Source organism: Hemibagrus wyckioides, linkage group LG13 (genome assembly GCF_019097595.1).
Source record: "Hemibagrus wyckioides isolate EC202008001 linkage group LG13, SWU_Hwy_1.0, whole genome shotgun sequence".
In the NCBI taxonomy this organism is placed as follows: domain Eukaryota; kingdom Metazoa; phylum Chordata; class Actinopteri; order Siluriformes; family Bagridae; genus Hemibagrus; species Hemibagrus wyckioides.
The window spans coordinates 18470487-18494105 of record NC_080722.1 but is presented as its reverse complement, the minus strand read 5'-3'; the positions used below and the strand labels follow the sequence as shown (position 1 = coordinate 18494105).

The window sequence follows — 23619 nt, the reverse complement described above, 5'->3', positions numbered from 1 at the left end:
CGATGTTATGGAACTTGCTTTGAAACGGTGTGCGTAATGAAATGATCCTGTCAGCTTCACACATTAAATGGACACGTTAATAGACTCTTGGTAAGACAGCACGTTTCCCCTGGTGACTCGGTATGCCTACACAAGAGCTTTATAGCTTTAGAAACATAAGAACACGCTATTACGGTGAAGCTGAAGATCCTCGAGCAAACCCACACTAAACATTTGCGAGTACAGACTACACCCTCAACTAAGTGGCATGAAGAGTGTTTGTGGAACTGTTAAAAGTGTGGAGAACTTTGAGAACATGGGCTGGGTGGCTTCTGGTTTTTGCTAGAAAGCCAAGCCCCTGTTGTTAAATATAGGGAGAAGAGAGAGAGAGAGAGAGAGAGAGAGAGAGAGATGAAAATTTAAAGAAAGTTAACTAGGAAGAAACTGGAGCATCTGGAACATTCTTTCTCCCAAACGTCTAAACCTAGCAGTCCAAATTTCCATGCCATGGCTGACAAAATAACAAACAGTATATTGTAATAGATTCACTGACCACTAAGTTCACAAGATAATGTCCACGTCTTACAGTGAGAGTCAAGCAATCACGAAAAACATGTACACGTTTTCTAGTAAGCTGTAATATACAGTATGTGTGTGTTGTATGTGTCTGTCATTTTTAGAAAGATTAATGATATGTTCCACTTAGTCATTTCATGAGTCATGATGGTGTCCTCAAACGACTAAAAATACCTACACGTACTGTAGTGCCTTAAAGGCTGGAAATGTCATAGCTACATAATACATTGACACAATTACACACATAGCCATCATACTTCTTTCGCTAATGACACTGTAGCTAAAAAGAATACACTGGATAAACTGGATTTCCAACAGACTCTACTGTCATAAGTACATTTGATCAAACTGGGTATGTCAAGGGCAGGAAATGAAGTGGAAAACCACAAAGAGTCTGCATTTTAAAGGTCATTTCCTTAAGGGACAGACAGAGTCAACTGGGACCTGGGACATCACACAAATGGGGGAATAGTGGAAGTGATTTCTCTGGACCTCAAGGCGGAGGGGACTCGGCTCAAACGTTTGCATTTTTAAGAGAACCTAAAGAGGCCCACATAGACTGAATTTGCATACGGCCAGCAAATATTCTCCTAACTGGTGCTGAGGTTATGCTTTAACTATGAAGATCGGTCATGGAGGGCAGATCCTATGAAGTTTTTTTGTTAAAGCAAAGTGGAAATTATTGTAGGACACTAATGACTATATGAAACTAGATAACCAGAAGCAAATTTGACTCTTTTTTTGTTCATAAAATCAGATGAAGAGCTGTAATGAAGCTCTCCTCTTACTGTAGGTTTCAATGAGTCAGAAGAGTGTCTCCCTCCCTGGTGGCATGGGACATCTGCTGAAACACATTGACAGTTTATCAGGTAAAACCTACTGTACATACTGGATATACACTGTGGTGGCTATACAAGTGGTTAAGGCTCTGGGTTGTTGATCAGAAGGTTGGGCTTCAAGCCTTAGCACTGCCATTATTGGGCCCTTGTGCACGGCCCTTGTCTCTTACTGCTCCAGGGGGGATGTATCACGGCTGCCCCTGTGCTCTGACCCCAGCTTCTAAAAATGGGATATGTGAAGAATAAATTTCCCTGTGAGGTGTATATGTAACAAATAAAGGCTTCTTCTTATACAATTACACACTGAAGCCATTTTGTTTCTGTGTGTCACATATCTAAAATCTTCAACCATGAGCTTAAAATCTACAGCGGCTGAGAAGTGCAAATCAAGATAACAAAACCGAAAACAAAATAACAAATCCCCAAACACAAGACCAATCCCCAAACACAAGGACAATTCAGACAAACCGGAAAAGGTAGGTATTGTCTGTGAATGGAACTCTTACCGCTGATTGGACGAGACCTCTGTCACTCAAGATATACAAGAAGTAGGAAACTGTGTATCTAACTTTATTTCTTGTACATGTGCGGAGTTCTGCCTTCACTTTAAAGCATTTTTTTTCAATAGTGCAACTTTAAATCATTTAAAGAAAATGACAAACACATATATTTATATTTATAAGAAAATGGAATTCATTCAACGTTACTTTGAGGAAGAGGCATTCACAGGCTGTGGTTTTGGATATGCTGATTGTGTTGCATGGCAGAAAGATTAGATTTGCGAAGTCTAAAAACATCCCTAAAGAATGCAGGTATGTTTCGAAGACAAAACTATTCCAGGTTAAAGGATATAGAGAGCACTATAAGAGCAGAGCTGCTTTCATACACACAATAATCAACTTTCTATTGCTGCAGCCTGCTGGACTTCCTGTGTATCTTGAGTGACAGATGTCTCGTCCAATCAGCGGTAAGAATTCCATTCTCAAACTGTACCTACCTTTTCTGGTTTGTCTGAATTGTCAATGAGTTTTTGGATTTGTTGTTGCGTTTGCTGATTTGTTATTGTGTTTTGCACTTCTCGGCCACCGTGAAAATCAGTGGAAAGTGATCCACTAATAATAAGATCATCACTTACCACATATTAATCGAGTGTGCGCCAATGAAACACATCATCATGCCACTACTATGTCAGGGTCACTGCTGTGCTAACAATAATCCACTAACCAAACACTATCTGGTCAGTGGTGATCCTGTGATTGTCTCTTTCCTTTAATAAATGACTGAATCCTCATACACTATAGGTTCATGTAATAGGACTACTGGTGTAGCTTGGTAATGGATAAGGTGATGAGAAAAAGAAAAATTGTGCATCTAGTTTTGCATTTGTTTTGCACTAATTACATTTCAGGCATCTAGATGAGGCCTATAACTGAAGCAATGCCTGCCTTTAATGATGTTAATTAGTTAAGATCAGCCCTAGGGAAAGCCTGTTTGGAACTTGTAATAAATCACATATTTCTTTTTTAACTAAGTTGTTTTTCTACTTTACTGCAACACTGTACGTTATAAAATCTGATCCTTTTCTGGATTCGTTCCATCCAATTTCTCCCATGTGATATTTTTTTTCTGAGATGACTGAGAAGTGACTTCACTGGCATCAGTGCTTTGAACTCAGTACATGAAACAATGCCAGTGGCTTCATCAAGCTGCAATATTTCAACTGCGAGCTATTCCAACATGTTTGTGTCGGATCTTAAAACGAAGCAGTTTCAATTTTTGCTCTCCCAACTGAACAGATTGCAGCTTGTGATCTGCATAGGAAATAACAGAATACTAATCATACCAGTGACAACAAACGAGTTTCTGGTGCAGTTTTGCTGTGTTTTGTAACACCGTGCCGGCACCTTTAAATTTCATGTTCCATCTGTGTTGGCAAAACTCCACTGTATGAGTCAGTGTCATGCTGGAAATGCTTATGCAGTGTCTTCTGGGCTCCTGCTACTAAAGACACTCACACCCCTGTAGTGGCCCAATCTGGAAGCTATCTCACCTTTCTCTACCTGTTGTTTCTGCCCACCACGACTGATATTTACCGCAAACATTTTAGAGATTCTCCTCCCCTTTCTCCTTGTCCTGCTCGGGTTCAAAAGAACAACGGAGATGAGAGATTAATGAGAAACTCTTCAGCATCTATGCAATACACCTAAAGAATTCTCTGGCTAATTTTACACTTTTACGATAAGACAGGTGTGGCCTTGTAAGAAATGCAAGGGTGTAACGCAGTGCTGACATGATCAGGTGCGTGTCAGCAAGGGGCGGAGCAAACATTTGTTATGGATTAAGTTGTCTCGGGTTTGTGGTTGCTATGCTGTATTCTAAATCCTGCCAACTTGTTCTGGATGGAAGTCATTTTGGCATCATCCACGGGTAAAATAGCGTTGATTAAAATATGATATATTGTTAAGAATCTGTTTACACACTGTACATTGGGGATAAGGCCCTAGAACCTGACCGCCGTCATAAATCAGCCTGTGCTTTACGTTCCAAACACAGGTTGCAAACGGATCAGGTCACTAGCTTACTTTGTCAGCAGCCACTTGTACGCAGAGAGGCTGCTAATAAATAAAGCAGACAGGCAGCTGGATCCTTCTTCTCTGCACTGTGAACATTTATAACCTCCTCCACTGCTGGGTTCAAAGGCCTACTTGGATTACGGCCCTGTTATATTACAACACTCAAGTCAAGGGGGAGACTACAGAAGGAAGGAGTTTCTTCCTTTTAGTTATTTAGTCTATATCAGTCTTTATACACATTTCCAACAGGGATTTGTGTGCATGTAGATTGATTGAGACTTTTTAGAGGTTTCACAGAGGTTATATAATAGTTCTAGTATAAATGATTATGTTCAGTCTGAAATCGATGACCTGATCAGGGTGGAAATGTTGTAATTAAACATTAGGACAAAGACAAAAAGCAGAATGGGAACAATCATGAAATAAAAATGTGTGTGTGTGTTTGCATGTGTGTGTGTGTGTGGGTTTTATTGACATATGTATGTATTGTATGCATTTATTTATTTGGGTTATGGAGAATAAATTCCCAACTGGAGCCCAAAACAAGATCTTTAGTAAGTGTGTGTGTGTGTGTGTGTGTGTGTTTTATTGACGTATGTATGTATTGTATACATTTATTTATTTACTTTTACAAAGGAAAAAAAGTTCCTAATATTTTGGGAGATAAAAACTACAAATGAACACAGGGGGGAAAATCCTTACAAGATTTAGTAGTAACTAGTCTGGATTCTCAGAGGACAGGGTGTTTTTATAAACGAATAAAAATAAATGCTTCCTATAGGTTCAGTACTTCTGTGGCATACTAATTAGCACGGTAGTATGCGGGTTGGGACGTAGCCATGGTTTCCCCTCTGAAAACAAGGCGTGGCCAGGGTGACGTCAGCAAGCCAGCGAACCAATGGTTAAGAGTCTTGATCGCCCCCACCCACCCAGACACAACACTCAAGGGCACAAGCAGGCTTAATATCAGCTACAAAAACACGAATTATTGTATGTATATATATATATATATATATATATTCCATCATGTTTTAAAAATGAAAATAATCACCGATTATATGCTGCTGAAATATCGATTCATGTCGTAAAAAACGCATATGACAGGCGCTTTGTTTTTTTGTTCATGGTGAAAATAAGCCATAGTTACTCGCTGTATCGAGGTCCCCCTGTGTAGGCATAAGGAAAACAAAAAAACAATGTTAATACATAACTAGGGGACGACTGCTCTAATGTACTTGTCGCTGATTGGTCACCTAACAATATGGGTTCTCCATGGCGATTTTTTTTTCCTGACACGCCTCCCAACAGCCAATGAACGCTTTAAGGCACGGCGATGACGCAGGCCAAAAAAAGTCCAATCGCTTCTCGCCTTCGGGGGCGTGGTCTCGGTGTTCCTGCGTATCCGCCCACCTCAGGGCCAGAGCGGAGGATTTGCTATAAAGCGGCTCGGTGACTGGTTTAAAGTGCAGAGTTGTAAAAAAACTCCCGCGGGCAGTAAGGGGGAGTCAGGGTTGCTTTGTCAAGAAGCAAACTGGCCCAACAGAGAACAAAAAGGCGAGGATAAAAAACACCCCCCCCAAAAAAAAACAAAAAAGCAAAAAAAACAACAAACAAACAAACACTAAGACGCTGTAACTGGAGTAAGAATATATTCTATCTAGGTAGAGATCACTGCGGAAGCCACTGAAAACTACATCCGGATTCTACACCTGAGTCCTGCTTGTGCGCGTGAGTACCAGCTCTGTTTTTTTTTTACTGCCCTTATTTATTAATTCCAGTGTGTTAGCGAGCAGGAATAGGTTTAAAAAGCATGCCTCTTTCTGTGGGATGATTAAAACACAAGTTATCCGCCGAGTGCTCCTCCTAGACACAAGCTAATTGTGCTAATGCGTAGCAACCATATGTACATGCACCCTGGGTTTATATATATATATAGGAGGTCAGGTGTGGGTTTTTTTGACTAGCTGGACAGGGAGAGATTATCCAACAGCTTTGTTAGATGTCCAGCAAGCTGGCTAGTTTGCTGCTAGTTTGTTTTTCTTCTTCTTCTTCTTCTTCTTCTTCTTCTTCTTCTTCCCCCTCCCTGACCTGAAGCCTTTTAGCCACAGTGCTGACGCTGGAAATATGGGGGAAAAGAGAAATAAAAATAAAGGGTCACTGTTTAGCTTGGAGGATCGTCGATGATTTGGACTCTGGTGGTGGTGTCGCTAATGATGAGTTGATGATCCAGTTAGTGGGATAGTGTTTGCTTACAGATTCGTGAACCCCACTAATAAAATGCAGAAGGGAAAGAAAAAAACGAACAAAGTCGAAATGTTGTTCTAGTTCAAGCCAAAAAGCAGGAAGAGCTAGAGCAGGTTATGGAGAAGAAACCGTGGTGTTTTGTTGTAGTTAGCATGGCTGTGTGATCCGGACACATCATTTCCATTAGAAGAAAAAGGCGTAATGGACTAATTTGGTGTGTTGTTGGAGCTACACCCCCCCCCCCCTTCACTTCGCCATGTTACTGGCTGCTATGTGGAGGAAACCCGATCGCTAAAGCTATTGCGCAATGTCATCTCCAAGTGTCGCATCATTAAGAAATGCCCTATATATAGACCCATCTATCTGTCACCGATGGAGCGGTTTGTTTTAGCAGTATAATGTGTGCTGAACGCCTGTAACGTGCCATTTCCTTGTCACTTGGGTTGTTTTCTAAAGCCGAGAGAATGTTAAAATGCCTGCTTATTCATCTTCAGCCAGTATCTAGCATTCGAGACCTGATCCTCTTGGTGATCTGTGTAAACATTTATCAAGCTTTGTATTAGATGCTTAAAGTGAGTTTAACACGCAGCTGGATTGAACGTTGAACATTTGTCTCTTTTGTCCCTTCCTAAGGATAGAGAAGACTTCCCTGTGGAACGAGAGATCTGATAGCAGCAGCAGCAGCAGCAGCAGCCAGTGTTCCTGTTTTTGCCCAAACCGACCAGTTACTGCCTAGGAGGTTTTTTGCAACGCTCGGCTCGAGCAGCTCTCGAAGGCACGCACTCACGCACGCGCACTTGCGACTGTGAAGCAGCTATGCAGCTTGAAATCCAAGTAGCACTCAACTTCATCATATCCTATCTGTACAACAAGCTCCCTCGTCGTCGGGTGAACATCTTCGGTGAAGAGCTCGAGCGGCAGTTGAAAAAGAAATATGAAGGTCACTGGTACCCTGACAAGCCATACAAAGGGTCTGGGTTCAGGTGTATACACGTCGGGGAGAAGGTCGATACGGTAGTGGAAGAAGCAGCCAAAGAGAGTGGGATTGACATCGAAGATGTCCGGAACAACTTGCCTCAGGACCTCAGCGTGTGGATCGACCCCTTTGAGGTCTCCTACCAGATCGGGGAGAAGGGACCCATCAAGGTGCTTTACGTGGACGACAGTGGCGAGAACGGGTCCGAGTTGGACAAGGAGATCAGGAACAGTTTTAACCCCGATGCTCAGGTCTTCATGCCAATCAGCGATCCTGTGGGTGTCTCCTCGGAGTCTAGCTCTCCGTCACCACCGTTTGGTCAGTCTGCTTCTGTCAGCCCGTCATTCATGCCACGCTCCACTCAACCTTTAACTTTCACCACAGCCACTTTTGCCGCCACCAAGTTCGGCTCCACCAAAATGAAGAACAGCAGCCGTGGGGGTGCTAGCAAGGTGGCCCGCACATCTCCCACCAACCTGGGCCTGAATGTGACCAGCCTACTGAAGCATAAAGCCATTTCCAATTCCATGCATTCTCTCTACGGTCTTGGGATTGGAGGGCAGCCGCAGCCAAAGGCCTCTGCTCTCTCTCCTAATGCCAAGGAGTTCGTTTTCCCTAACCTCCAGAGCCAGGGCAGCTCCACCACCATGTTCAGCAACGAGAATCCGCTCAGCCTCAGCCCTCTGCAGTACAACAATGCCTTCGACGTGTTTGCAGCCTACGGGAGCCTCAACGACAAGTCTCTCATGGATGGTCTAAACTTCAGCCTAAGCAACATGCAGTATTCTAACCAGCAATTCCAGCCGGTCATGGCTAACTAATGAATCCAGAATTTATTTATGAAATTATTGTTGGCAAAAGGAAGGAGATAAGAATGACGCACACTAACAAAGGACATGAAAAGAACTGTGGAAGTGGAAGCAAAAAAACAAACAAACAAAAAAAAAAAAACCCTATTAGTCACAGAAAAGAGCATGTGCCCAAGGGTGTTGTCTTTGTGCCCCCTTGAGTTTGTTTCTACTAAAAGCTTGTTGTACGTGTCCAAGCTTGGTTACTTTCACATTATTTTCATTTTTTCCTATTTTTGCCAACAAAGCACAAAATTTTTTTACTGTTTTAAAAAAAAGTTCTAAAATATTAAAAAATAATAATAATAAAAAAAAAAAGCTTCAAGTTCTGGCCTGATACAGTATTTTCAAGTTGGTTAAGACTTGGCTGATTTTTAAGAAATTGGCACTAATGAATATATATCTGGGGTTACTTGGTCTTTTTTTCTAATTGTATAATTTAATTGAGTACAGAGTTTGTAAAGTATCAGAGTATATATATTGTTTCTATGACACGGTATTGCATTTATATCTTTTTACTACTCCAGTGATCTGTGATGGCTGCAGCAGCTTTGTTTATATATATATATATATATATATATATATATATATATATATATATATATATATATATATATATATATATATATATATATATATATATATATATATATATATATATATATATATAATATAAAAATATTTTGTTCTTTTTTTTTATTTTTTTTTTTTTTAAATAAAATTATTGAGGAAATCCACCTTTAAAATAGATCAAAAAAATGAAAGATTGTGTACAGGCTATACTTTAGTGTTGGAAATTCAGTGTAGGAATATTTGCTTTTTTTAAAAAAACAAAACACAAGAGTTGTATTTTCTGTTAAGAGTTGAAGATTTTTGCTATATTAAGGACAATGTAATCATATATTAATTTTGTACCTACATTGTGCAATACTTGATAAAATACGGTATAACAAAGTATTTTGAGTCAGTGTCTTACACGTGAAGAGGGACTGAAATAGTTTATATTAAGTTTGTATTAAAATGCTTAAAAATATATGCTTGTCTTTATTTTTTTCATATTTGCACCCTGGCCTTTTTCAATAAAAGCAACTTTAGTCAGAAACTCTGCTCTTGCTATGATTCATTTGTTCTATATATTGTTTTTAATGAGGGATGGGATTTTCCAAGAAACACCATGATGGAAATGAATGTGTGTGGTTTTTATCTTCATTCATTTGGATGTGTTTATTCAGTGTGACTCGTGAGGCAGAATCCAGTCAAAGTGTACAGATGTACAGTTAAAGGTTAAGGATCTTGCTGAAAGGCCTCCTGTGTCTCTCTGTGCCAGTTCTGGCTTTTGAGCTTACAGCCTCCTCCAGCAGAACCTTAGCCAGTGAGCTGATTAGTTGTATGAGGAAACCGTGCTCAGGACTGCGTTTTGTGACGTCCAACCTTCTTTATCCTCTGTTTTCCCAACAAGGAAGGAATCAATAGTCCATTCAAGGCATGAACTATTGATCTGATATATATTTTTTATTTTATTACTAATGTCACCTTCCAGTTTATTACCTATTAGTCACTTGGACGTTTCTGGTACCGAGTCAGTTACATGTGTTGGCACAAAAAGTCATGCAGTTCAGTCCTAATGTCAATGATTTTTTTTGTTCCCCAAACAACAGATTGATTTTTCTACTGCTAATTATTGATTTGTGTCCAGTAAATAGTGTTTGGACCTTGAATCCTAATGAAGCAGCTACGATGACAATGAGCTCATGAGTGTTTATTTTGTTCTGGGTTACATCAGTGTAGGACATTTAGCACTAGGGGGTTAGGAGCATTCCCAACAGTCCACTGTCAAATAATATATCTTCATGCTTTTGGGTTAAATTACTTTCACCAGGGAAAATGGCAGCAGGCTAAATTCTGTTCAGTTTACATCTTTTATATGATTCTAAATGAAAAAATGTAATTATAAACTGTGTGTGGGATTTATTTTGGGCCCGAAACCTTGTTATTTAATCTATAATGTAATGTAGATAATGGACCTAATAGGCATGTGGGCTGAATACAGGTTGCGCATTTATTAAACTTTTCATAGCTTAACTCAGATTGAGTGATCACTAATTGAAGTGAGGACTTTATTTCTTTTTTGGCCATACATGTACGACTCTATCGTGTTGTGTAGTTCTGTCGGAGCTTGCTACTAGTGTGGACATCTCAACCTCGCTATTAATCTTGAAATGTGTGCTTTGTTTTCCCAGCTGAGTGTAAGCCCCTCGTGTGCGAGCTGAGATTAGAGCGTTCACAAAGCCTCCTTGTTTATTTTCAACACTGTGGTTTAAAAGCCAGCTGATAACACAAATACAATCATATACCAAACTGTACGCTGGTCTCTGGTGTCGTATAATTCATTTGTATTTTTTAGCTTTTTTATAATCCTTTGAATATGAAACAGACACTTAGTCTCACCTCATAACTAATGAGCGTATCTGACAAAGCAAAAACGCAGGTTTCGATCACAGGTGGTGTAGGGAGAGTGACACTAAAGCTGTTTCGCTATGAATCATCCAACACAATGTTGAGCTGTGAGAGCAACTCAGAGTTACAAAACAGAGACTGAGTGAGTTTATGAACCTATCAAGTATCTTATAAACCGGGGCCTCTGTGTATATTGAAATGATTTCCTGGGTATTAGGATCTCATCTGTTTTCTGTTTGGGCGAAACAGATGCACAGAGGCCATCTTCGGTTAATATGGACGTGATGGGGGTCTTCGTTACTGTTTTCTGTAAAATATAATACGTATCAATGGAAATATTATCGAAAGAGAATGAATTCAGTATAGAGTCTGATGCTTTGGCTCCTAGATGTCGACACTTTAGGCAAACTATTGAACACCCTTGTCCATGAGACAAAAAAAGACATGTTTTTAGACATGTTGAGACTTGTTCAGGAAATGCTTAGATGCAAATTAAGAAGGCGGTGACTTCTCACTTGGCTATTCTCATTGAAGTGACCTTTCCGAGGAATGAGGTGTGGCAAAACATTACAGTTCATTGTCCTTCCAAAAATGCTCGGCATGCGGGTCAGACGTAGAAAATCAGGTTTGTCGTAGTTAGGAACTATTTTTAAGCCGAGTGGATGTGCTTTACGCTTAGCCTTTTGTAATGACGTCGGATGTTGTAAGTCACATGACGAGTTATCCTTGGACATGTGACTTTCACCTGACGACGCTTTATCTGTGTTTTTACAGAACGCTCTATTGAAGGTTTCTAATTTCTACTGTTGAATGCAATGTTACTTCTAAATATAACACCTTCAAGTTTTTCATAGCCCAACAACTAATTATGTAATCACGAGGAACTTCAACGCGTCCCACACTACAGAGAGCTCAAAGCGGAAGGTGTGGTGTGGAGAAGACTTACGAAACTGCAGCTCTGTGAAAATGGCCCCTTTTCTCCTTCACTCCGTCGTCATTCTTGGCACACACAGTACACAATGGCAGAGCCCACAATAGCTGAGTGATTCTGTTGCAACAAAACCCATTGCACAATGAATAATTTGTCACCGAGGACGACTCGAGCACAAGCAGATGCAGTATTGATGGATTTTGTTTGCCATTCTCGTGCCTCCTGCTCAGAGTGTATGGGTGGCAGCGGAGACCATTCCTCTACCCCCGGTCCTTGAAGTATTTGATGCTCTTGGCCCTGTGTAATTTAATCTCAGCTGGATCCCTGTGGCTCTTTGCCCATAAACCTCTGCTCTTATAATAGGAAGCTGCAACACAATTTCTCTTCTAATCTAGCCACTTCTGTTCAACCAAGATAAGATTGGCCATGCAGGGGTTTTTCTGGAGCCTATGTCTGTGTAATGTATTGAAGCCTTGACTCACTTCATCAACTTTTGAGTTGATTTCAATAAAATAAAACTAACCTGTTTAATCAGAATACTTTCTCTCCTTCCTTCTTACGTTTTTACTCTGGGCTTCGGTAACTGTTTTTGGAGCTCTGTGTTTATTTTTTAACACCCACGTGTTTCGCTGTTAGGAATTCTTCTAAGGAAACACCCTGCGTGTCAACACCAAAGAATTTCTCACCGATTAGAGGAATCCCCGTCAGACATCTGATGACGAATTTTCTTTCCAGAACTTTGTTTTTTTGTTCAAATTTTACCATTAGACTTAGACTTCCACCTTGTTTCTAAGAGCTTCCAGCAAGCAGACTACTGGCTATGCATCTTCAATGTCAGATTAGAGTCCATAGAGGTAGAAAAATCAGTGCAGCACTCAGAGGAACTCTGCTCAACCTAAATTATTCAGCATAGATGAAACTAAAAGGCTCACTGATGTGCTACATGACTTTCAGTAAAGGTCAAGGTAAGATGGAAAAATCAATGACTTTTCCCACTCTATCAGCCTCAGCAGGAATATATATATATATATATATATATATATATATATATATATATATATATATATATATATATATATATATATATTTCAACTCCAGCGTGGGTGATGATAGCAGGACGAGGGCCAAACTCTGGGGTAATAGCTTTGAAGATTCAGATCTATCAGTAATGTCCTGACGACTGTGCTGTCTTTTATCCTTTCACATGACCACAAAACAACAACTGGAACATCAGCATGGTAAAAAATTCTACCCTTCAGCGCAATACACAGGGTTCTTACATAACTGTAGTCATTATATGTTGTTGTTTAATCTATTAGCACTTCAAAACGTTTAGTGATAATGTTTGGTTTGGTATCTAGGTTTTGGATCATTCATGTTAATACAGAAAATTATAGAAATGCATAGAGTAAACAAAGATATGAGTACGAATAGAAGAATCAGACCAAATGCCTTAAGACTTTATTTACGTCTTTATTTATAGTCTACCTTTTGAAAATTTTGGAATTATTTTATGCGATATACAAAGTGCAAAATGCCTGAGCTTCCAAATTACGTTTCCGAGTTATGTTGACATTTTGTTATATTACCTTTGAAATGCTATTTTTTATTAAACAGGTCATTTCTCTAGGCCATTTAACTCATTTTCTTTCTTTCTTTCTTTCTTTCTTTCTTTCTTTCTTTCTTTCTTTCTTTCTTTCTTTCTTTCTTTCTTTCTTTCTGTTGCATTCCTGAACCACATGAGATTATTATCATCAGCAAAACTAATGCACTGCACAATACAGCAACACATCAAACCCTTGTCGCTGAATCTATTAGTACACCTCTATAATGTCTCTGTACCACTGTGGATTATTAGAGGCTTCAATCTCTCCGTGCCTTTTCGAAAACCTTTTCCTTGCACAAAGAAGCAATTTGTCATATAACTCTGAGAACATTTCACTTACTGGTATCTGTGTCATTCAAAATTATACTTCAGATTCCTCACAGTAAGCTTTACTTCAGCTTCATCTTCTCTCAGCAGTGTCACGAGGAGTCACCTGGGAGACATTTTCCACGTGCTCAGCACTTTCTAAATGAAACGACACAGATAAAGTGCATGCGTTTCACATTTAAAATTCATACCTAGGCATATGTTGGAATTTGATCAAAAAAATGTATTGCAACCTAATCAACCCTCTGTACGATGTTTGCTCATTTCTACTGATTGCACAACAACAGGGTGTTTAGACAGAGTGAAAATCCAATAATCTTCTCCATGTGAGCCATCCGTCACAGGAACAGACCGCAGTCTGCCGTTTTTCTTGTGTTTTCTATCATAACACACTGCTCCAGTCATACTGTACACTAACACACTATCACTGGTGTAATTCATTAGTAATCTGGGAGTCATTTGGAAGATATACACGCTCATTAAAAGCCCTTAGAACATTACAGACATGATATCGCTATATAAGAACTCTCAACACAAATTTTGCTGAGAAATACCCCAGTTACGAGAGACTTTCCAGATGGTTCAGAGAACACTTCATTTAGTCTCAGAGAGGCAAGTGATTGAGAGAACGTCAAACTGGTAGAATGTTCAAGGCCATTACATTAACGTATACATTTACAGCATTTCACAGAAGCCCTGATCAGAATGACTTACATTTATCTCATTTATACAGCTGAGCACTTGAGGGTTAAGGGCCTTGCACAGGGGCCCAGCAGTGGCAGTCTGAGCAATAGTTCAACATCTTAGAAAAGAAATAGCCTTTATTTGTCACATATACATTACAGTGAAATTCTTTCTTCACATATATATCTATCCTTGGAGGTTGGGGTCAGCCATGATACAGCACCCCTGGAGTAGAGAGGGTTAAGGGCCCAACAGTGGCAAATTGGCAATGCTGGGGCTTGAACCCCCAATCTTCTGGTCAATGACCCAGAGCCTTAACCACTTGAGCGACCACCATCAGTCATGCTCTGTGCTTCCATCATCCACAATTATGGAAACAAATGGGGAACCAAATCAAATTGTTTAAAAAAAACACAACTAATACATGGACTCCTATAGTGATACCATTATTCAGAGAACAGAAACATAAAACCTAACAAGTGGAATGTCTCAGTTTGCCAATATAACAGCACTGTGTCGTATTATAATATTTAATGATGTGACAAAAAAAAGAATAACTTTATGCCTAATGACATTATTCAATAAGAGAACAGACTCTTTAATGCATGACCATTATATTTATATAATTTATACAAAATGTATATAATTCATGTAAAATCTCAGAGCTCCCGGACCGAACTCCAGACGTGACTATCATCTCGCAAGCTTTCTAAGTAGCTTGTTGCCATGGAAGCGGCATTTTTTTCCCCCTACACATTTTATAGATCGGAAATCTAATCATCATCCATAATGCTCTGACTTTGAATAATCAAACATTTTCTTGCTTTTCTTCCATTCGGAGTCTCTTTAGAAGACCTGTCCAGCTGGTTTATAATTATTAGAATTATTTAACATTGATCTATCTTTTTTATATACATATATATACATGAACTACCATTATAAGAGTAATGTGTCTCATTTCATTCATTTACGTTCTATGAAGTTTCACATGTCCCTTATTGTTATATTCTAACCAGTATTAATTGAGGTATAGTAAAATGTGACATTTTAGGTTTCACTGTGTGTTCTTTCATTACTACGAGAAACAAAAACAGTCCTGGATTTGAATAGCAACGAATGAAAAGTTTTCTTCCCGAATTTGATGTATTCTTATGATAGTCTCTAATAAAGTGTATGTCCAAACTTTGTCTTTGCCTCCAGCCTTTTGTGTATTCTCTGAATAGCTTTTATATCCTCTCGGTTGTAGTACTGGCCCCCTGTAGCTCACTTCCCACACATCTCTCCTGACATGTCTGTTTTAACTCTAAACCACTTTACTTGCTCAATCTTTACCCATTCTTTCTGACATATCTGTTGCCAGATAACTTCCTCAAACCAGGCCTAGAGAGGGTCATTTAATGATTACGTCCTAAAATCACTTTACTTTGTTTTCTAAATATATACAAAATACAACAAAAAATATTTTCTCCAAATATTAACCTTCTCCAGATGTGCAGAAGGAAGTATGGAATTAAATAAAGTGAATTTATAATTATAAACTGATAACAGCTGTGCTATAAGCTAGATGTTGTTTTCTTTTTGAGACACATTTAACAAGGTGCTATAAAATAAAATAATTATAAATAAATAATAAAAGATTGCTGTTTGATGGTAATATCTGCTATTTAATTATTTTGAATTTTTTTTTTTGGTTTGTTTAAAATAAGCTCTGTCCTTTATTTTTTTGTGATTTACTGTTGCTTGGACAGAAAGGAACATATCAGAGAACCTACAGCCGAAGTCAGGCACAAACAATAGAAAAAATCCCGAAAGCTTAAAAGATTTCAATGATTATTTTCTTCCTTGACTCCTGTGAACTTGCAGTAGTAATAACTACTCGCCTATTGTGTGTGTACTACTGCAATACTTGTGATCAATTTTTAAAGCCTGGGAATGTTATGGAGAATAAATTCCCGACTGGAGCCCAAAACAAGATCCTTTAGTAAGTGTGTGTGTGTGTGTGTGTGTGTATATGCATGTGTGTGTGTGTCTCTGCTGGCTGCCTCCCCCGTGGCTGGAATGAGAAACACTTGTGTTTTGGGTCGGGTGTTTTTCCTGTACTGCTCCGTGTCCCAGGGTGTGTGAGAAAGCTGGCTGAGTACCTGGCAGTGACTCAAGCAGGATGAATTACAGGCTAAGCTTCACTATTCAACACCCTCTTTTTTTCCTGTTTGGGTCACGACTGCTCGGCTTCATCACGGGATCAGCGAACACCAGCCGTCACCACCGCTGCAGTGTTGCACAATACGTGCACAGTCTGACTGGTGATTAGGCAGTCAGAAGGAGGCGGCTTATTCGTATGGATTGCACATAAGTTTGTGTACTGGAAACCGAGCTCCTGTGTGGAATTATTACAGTCTAAGATACTTTCCCTTAACCACACAGCCAGAGAGAGGTGCCTTAGCATTCTGGGCAGGAAAATAAATTAAGCATGGAAACATTGGGTAGCTGCGTAGGTCTGATAAGGGCCTGGGAATTTTATAACATAGTTTTACAGAAGAGAGAGAGAGAGAGAGAGAGAGAAGCAAATATTTCAAAAATACTAAAATGACCAAATAATTAAATATAGAGCGTTTTAGATCTTTGTTTGTTTGATAAACACATCTTTTCAAAGCTTAAGATAAGAAATACCAATCTTATCTGAGATATGGGATCTGATATGTTTTGTTATTTCTCTGATAAAATTTTGCGATGTCATTTTTTAGAAGACGGTCAACACTGATGCGGATATCTCGCACAAAGCAAGCCTCTGTACATTAACCCTGTCAAAAGATATCTTAAATATGTAAATTGCTACGACTGAGTCGTGAATGAATGATTTGGATTTCGATAAAGCCACAATTTTTTAATTACAATTTAAGTGCAAAAATATAACACTGGATTACAATTCAGTCTAAAACATAGGACTGAACTAACAGGACATCTCCTCCTTCACTGCTCGGTGTGTTACAGTGAGTTGAGTGCGCGACGATGTGTAAGGTCTCACCCTAATGCTCTGACCAAAGATTGTCGTGTCCAATTACGGAAACTAATTCTCAATCTAATCCCTCGCAAGCTAGGAGTGAGAAAGGGTGAATCTGAAAGCCGGGCAGAGGGATAGCCTAAAAAGCTGGACGTCATTCAAAACCCAGATGACCGTCTTCAGTATCCGGCTTGGTAAAAGATCGGAGTGAAATGTACAAATCAAACGTTTTTATAATCTGTGTACTCTGAACTGACTGTCAATATGTGAATGCTATCCAACCGGTAATGGAAGATAAGAGGATCGTTGGGGTTTTTGCTGCTCTACAGCCAGAAGCAAAATATTTGACTAAGATCTGTTTAAACTAAGGATGCATCGATACAGTACAAGTGCAGTCATTTCTGACACAAATAACAAAATGAATAGAGATAAGATGAGACCTTTAATTGGGGGAAATTCAAGAATAGCCTACTTCGTATTAATCAATCATGGACAATTTCATTTAGCTCTGTTTATATTGGAGAAGTCTGCCACTCCTGGTGCTGAGTTTAATGTTTACAATGTTAACTGTATCTTTAACAGAAGATCAGTATTAGTCACCAACTTGGGTGCAGATCCCAGGAATTGCCCCTTGACTTGCGAATAAAGTGTAATGCAGTGTATATAAGCATGTGAGCCTCGGGGCAGCATGTTCACAGAACTGAAGCGCTCTCGTGCAACAGTTTCTCTGCATGCTCAGAGATTACTGTGTGTTTGTAAGTCATGGCCTCTTGCTAATACTGCACTGTGCCCTCAGAGCACACGTCTTAATCAAATCTCTATTAAAGATACTGTTTAAACATGTCGTGTCAGATCCACAGTCATTTTGTGGCGTCTGTTCGCTGCACTTCGCTAACGTCACATGCTACTGGAAGCTGGGATCAGGGCATTTTTTTATGGGTATATGTTAATGCATTCGTAATCTGGATTAAACCCAAGTCAGTGTGCTGAATCCCCGACTCCCTGTGCAGAATTAATACAGTCTGAGATACTGATGCCTTAGCATTCTTCGGGACAAGAAAATAAATAAATTAAGCGTGGAAATATGGGTTAGATGATTATGTCTGACAAGGGCTTGGGAATTTTATAACATAGTTTTACAGGAGTCTGTAGGCGCTACTCTTAGAGAGAGAAAAAAGCAAATATTATAAAATCTATATAATTAACGAATAATTAAATCAGCGTTTTAGATTTTAGGGTCGATAAGCATGTCAGTTAGAATCTTCAGACAAAATACACCATTAAGTCACTTTGCTGTGTCTTGAAGGAGTACGTGAATTTTTAAAAAGCTTTAAAAAATTCATTTTTTCCCCAGAATGCAAAGCAACAAAACTTATCTAACGTGTTGGATTTGCAGAAAGCATTTATTGCGAGTATGTACTGATGCATTGCTAGTCTAAATTAGTCTTTTATCCAATGAGATTGTTTCACTGTGAATCCCAGAGGTATGGTGAAATACCATTACCATTAAGACAGACATTAAATTGTATGATCTTGTGAGATTTAACTCATCGTGTTTGGCTGAAAAAGTTTGCTGCAGCCCCGTCAGTTTCCTCTCTACACACTAATCCAAACGCAAAAGTCTTGTCGAGTTAAAGCAAGGACAAAGTCCAACAGGGACCATGTGCACTTGATTGGACCTTTCTCTTGTCCACGATTGTGCACAGTCCCTACACATAAGCAGCGAAGGTAAACAAATCGGAAGCAGGCAGTGGGCTATTCAGTAAGGGTTGATGCTCAGAGACAGAAAAAAAGAAAATGAGAGAAAGAAATGGAGGAAGGGCTGTTTTCAGCTGCAAACTGAATCAATAAACAATCATCAGCCTGGCTTTTGGAGAGTGTTTTCTAAAGATGCGCATCAGCTTGAAATAACTTGTGCCTTCCAGTGTGAAAGTGCAATTAAACGTAGTCATTAAACTTAGAAACACAGGCCTCTTAATTATGAACAGGGGGCACATCCTGCATGCATTTAAAACAAAATTACATGTTTTTAGTAGCCTAATTGTTATGGGTTTGTGGGACGTTTGTGTAATAATCTGATTATTTGCTGGGAGATGGAGCATGGGAGACAGACGTTAATGAGCCAGATGCATAATGAAGGACTCAAAAGACCAGAAAACATAATAACATAATAACACCATTAAAATCTCACCCTGACGCCGGCTCAGAGCGTACTCTGGAATGTGTGGGTGGAGTGGACAGTGGCCATAGGAGTTCGGTTTCTTACCTCAGCGCTGATAGTAACCAGAGAGGTGGTGCGAGACGGAATGTTCCACTCAACCCTGTATACCCTGAAGTACTCTGAGCACCTGAAAAGGTCCCAGAGCAACTGCTCTCTCACCCATAAAGCTGTTTCGCAGGCTGATTAATCCGAGAACAAAGCACCACATACGGAATATTTCCCCGAAGTCAACTCAAGTATTGGCACCCTTCAAAGGGAATGGGAACGCACAAGCTAATTGACTTAATATATATAAACAGATAAACACAATCAGGGCCATAATGAAAAGAAAACAATCAGACTCTATAACAACAAGCTGTTTGGAAGGATCACACAAATAAAACCCTAATTGAAAGCATAAAAATCACAATGTGCAGCTTGTGTAAAAAAAAAAAACCAATAAGAATCAGATGACCAAAATGGATTTTCTATGACGGTGAATACCACTGGCATGTTTAATCAAAAAGGGACTGAATGCCACAGTAAACAACTGATACACACTGCAAAGTATGATGATCATTCACTGATGCTTTGGGTTTGATTTGGAGCTGGAAGGCTAGGCGTTCTTGTGAACAAGCTGGACCAGGATATTTTAGTCCAAAACCTATATGCATCTTCCTGGAGGTTAGGAAATGAATAAGAAAATGGCCCAAAACACACATTCAAATCAACACAGAAGTGGTTTCAAAAAAAGTCTATAATTTACAATGACTATATCAGTCCCTAGGTTTGAACCTTCTTTTAAAATAAAACTGTGGTATGACTTTGAAGCAGCAGCAGTCCACATGAACAAACCTAAGAATACAAAGAAATATATATTTTTTTGTCGTGGACTATCCAGGACCTCTGTTGTGTTTTCGAACCTTGTTAGACATTACAGGAAGAGACTCAATCCACTCAGGTGAAGCTGCACTAAATATTAACTCATTTCAAATACAGTTAATCATGACGTTATGTTCGTCCTGTGATGAAACATTTCCTGATGGCAGTAGTCTGTTCTGGTGACTTTTGGCATCCCAACCTCATATACAGACAGAGCAAAAGTATGTGGACACCTACCCATGACCTACATGTGCCTTCTGAACATTCCCTCTTATAATATCCTCCATTCTTCTGGGAAGGCTTTCCATTAGATTTCGGTGCATGATTGTGGGGATTTGTGATCATTCAACCACAAGATCATTAGTGAGATCAGGCACTGATGTTGGGTGAGGTATTCAGTCACTGTCCCAGTTCATCCCAAAGGTGTTTAGTGGGGTTGAGGTCAGGGCTCTGTGCGGGACTCTCAGTTCTTCCTCTCCAGCATTTTGACACTGTGTCTTCATGGAACTAACTTTTTGCACCAGGCCATTTTCATGTTTTTGGCTTCTATACAAATATGTTGGAAAAACCCATATACCATTGGATGGTCAAATGGCCTCGTAGTATATATAGCACCTTTTCATGAAGGGTACCAATACTTTTGTGGTTGACTCTAGGTCATATATTAAATAATATGTAGCTATGAATATATTGCTGAAATATGGTCCATGTATCAGATGGTCACTTATTTACCTCTGTTATGCATTCTTTGCTCTTTCACATGACTATATGACTATATATCTACAACTCAATCGCTGTAGTAAATTGCTTTTTAAATATTAAATAGTACCAACAGATTGGCATGTTGTTCTACCCTCATAATATGCAGGACTTGTAGTGAAATATCTATAAAAGAATATCTTTTAGTTATGTGAACAACGTGTTCTGGTGTGTGTGTGTGTGTGTGCGTGTGTGTGTGTGTGTTTCCTCAAGGGAGGAATGGAAGTGGGGCTTTTAAGTCATTTACTTGTCCCAGTATAATATTCTATGCTTTGTACAACCCATTATATCTTATTTGTATTGAGGCATAGCAAACAAAAATGAATATTTTTCCCCTTTTTTTTTCTTGCTCCCTCTTCAGTTTACAATCTTCTCAGCCTCTCATCTACTTCCCGTCTGTTTCTTTTCTCTCTCAGTCTATCAGTGCAAGACTTAATTTCAGCAGTAATGTTCACAGCACTGTGATTAATTAAACCAGGTTGCTGTGTAATAAAGAGATGTTCCACTAACCCCAGCTTGTTTTCCCTGTGAGAGGCTGAGCTTAGCCAAGACAGCATACTAAACAGAACAGTGGACTTCTTTCGGGTAACAGGAGCGGTGCAGTGTCGAATAAAAACAGGGCATTAACTGTAACTGCAGTCTCACTTGAGAGGTCGGGAACTGAAATGAGTAGTAGAAGCGCAGACCTGGATTAAAGCCTAGTACACACGGTTCTCCTTAGTGTTCCATGTTTCTCATTTTAACTATAAGCATTAATACTTAATGACGGTGAGTGAGGAGTGCCTGAGTTTGAAATGGACGATAGAAACTATAAACCAATGATTTGTTTTCTGATCCTGAATAATAATAAACCACAGTCATTGTGTCTTAAACAATACATGTAAGTGCTCGGTCCACACAGGAAACCCTCCAAACCAGAAAATGCCAAGAGCTTGAAAAGCACAGCTGTATCAATATCTAACAAGAAGCACTACACTTTAAAGACCTATAATATTATTGGTAATGCTATCACGGTGTAAGTGCCCCCTAAAAGGATTTGTCATAAACGTGAAAGTGTGTATGATGATGGAAGGTGGTGGTGTCTGAGCGCTTAGAGGAGACAGAAGAAGATAATGAGACAATTCTGTTTCTCAGATCTAGGATAAGAGCCCTACATCTTGGCCCAGATTATTTTAAGATATATTTACCCCCCCCCCCCCACCTCCCCTCTATTTCTCTCATACCCTCAGTGTGCTCTCTTCTGTGCTGACCATCGTGGCCTTATGTTCCTTCTGCTGGAGTCTCACATGAAGGATACTGCATGAGTCAGGAACCAGATCTGTACCTGCATGGAAATACTGTACTTCCAAGTTAAGAGATGAGTGCACGAGAGATAGATAGATAGATATAAATAAGCTACTACGGTAACTACAGGACAGTATGACGATCGAAAAATCCTTCACCAGCTTCAGAAGTACTTTGCATGCACAGCAGATGAATGAGTTTTGCCTCAAATAGTCCCGTTTCTCTGGAAACTGTATATATTACAAAGCAATTTTACTGCCTCCACTTTATACACTGACGGATCATTTGATTTGTTTTTTATTTTTTTGTTTGGCTAAACAGAAATATAAAAAGCAAGTTCAGTGCAGATGCTCTACGTCCTCTACATCATCCTGTAACTTGTGCCTCAGGCAGCTGTGTCTAAAACCGATACGGACTTCATTTAATGTGCAAATGCAGTGTGATACACGCTTCATGATGCTCAGCGTTGTAGACATGATGGCGGAGCGACCGCTTTACGTTAATGACCTTTTAAATGTGTTATGATTGATATTAAAACATGATTAATAATTGCTTACTTGCTGTAAAGAGGTCATCTGTATTCGAATGCATCCTATTATTAGTAACTAATGCAGGGTCTTACTGCCACAGCAGCACAGCAGACTTTACGACATGTATTAAGCTTACACTCACTGACCAATTTATTAGGAACACCTGTTCATGCTTACAATTATGGGATAAGCCGATCATGAGGCAGCAGCTCAGTGTATAAATGCCTGTAGGTATGGGTCAAGAGCACCAGTTAATAGTAAGATCAAACATCAGTTCGAGGGAAAAAAAGGATCACAGTGAATTTTTTGATCGTTGAAACTGAATAAAAGTGCAGATCTGCTGGGATTTTCACAGATCTCTGGATTTTGTAGGGGGAAAAAGACATAACAAACCCTTCCCTTTACTCAGTATTAATTAATGCTTCTCTTATTAATGAGAGAGGTGAAAGGTTAATGGAACTGAATGAAGAGGAAATAATCATAATAATCTCTTTAGAACAGAAAAGCATCTCTGTTATACAGTTTTAGATTGGGGTTCCTAATAATTTGGTTATTGAGAGTATGTGTAGAAGAGATTTCTGAAGTACATTTGTTACCTGTATCTCTGATTTGCTGCGCCTTCAGCTTGTATACTCCTGTGTTCAACCACAGCCACTTCTCCACGGGGCCAAACATGGAAAGAGCTACATCACAAACACATCACTGACTATTTATAAAGACAGCTATTACCCAGGGACCTGGCATGCCTTCAGCGACCCTTTCCTACAAAAACACCCATGGCCCTTGTGTGCTCGTGTGAGTACTTGTTTGTGTGTAGTAGCAAAAGTGAGACAAAATGGAATCTGCTCGATCATGAGGATGTGGAAGGGGAAAAAAAAGAAGATTGGCTTGTCACTGCATGTGTTTATTAAGGATATTATGAG

The 23619-nt window shown here is 39.4% G+C and overlaps 1 protein-coding gene and 1 long non-coding RNA gene across 2 annotated transcripts in view; one reads left to right on the top strand and one right to left on the bottom strand.

Annotated features, from left to right (window-relative positions):
- LOC131363753 (uncharacterized) overlaps nucleotides 1-23369 on the bottom strand; it is a 53918-nt gene extending 30549 nt beyond the window's left edge. Inside the window, exons 1-2 of the long non-coding RNA XR_009206372.1 lie at nucleotides 23293-23369; nucleotides 13370-13494 (exon numbers count right to left, since the gene is read on the bottom strand). This is a non-coding gene — a long non-coding RNA (uncharacterized LOC131363753). The remainder of the gene's footprint in view (nucleotides 1-13369; nucleotides 13495-23292) is intronic.
- tob1b (transducer of ERBB2, 1b) lies at nucleotides 5419-9137 on the top strand. Its single transcript, XM_058406596.1, has 2 exons — nucleotides 5419-5695; nucleotides 6845-9137. Exon 2 carries the CDS (start codon nucleotides 7028-7030, stop codon nucleotides 8006-8008), a length of 981 nt encoding a protein of 326 aa, XP_058262579.1. The 5' UTR covers nucleotides 5419-5695; nucleotides 6845-7027; the 3' UTR covers nucleotides 8009-9137.
- Nucleotides 23370-23619: the final 250 nt, after the last annotated feature.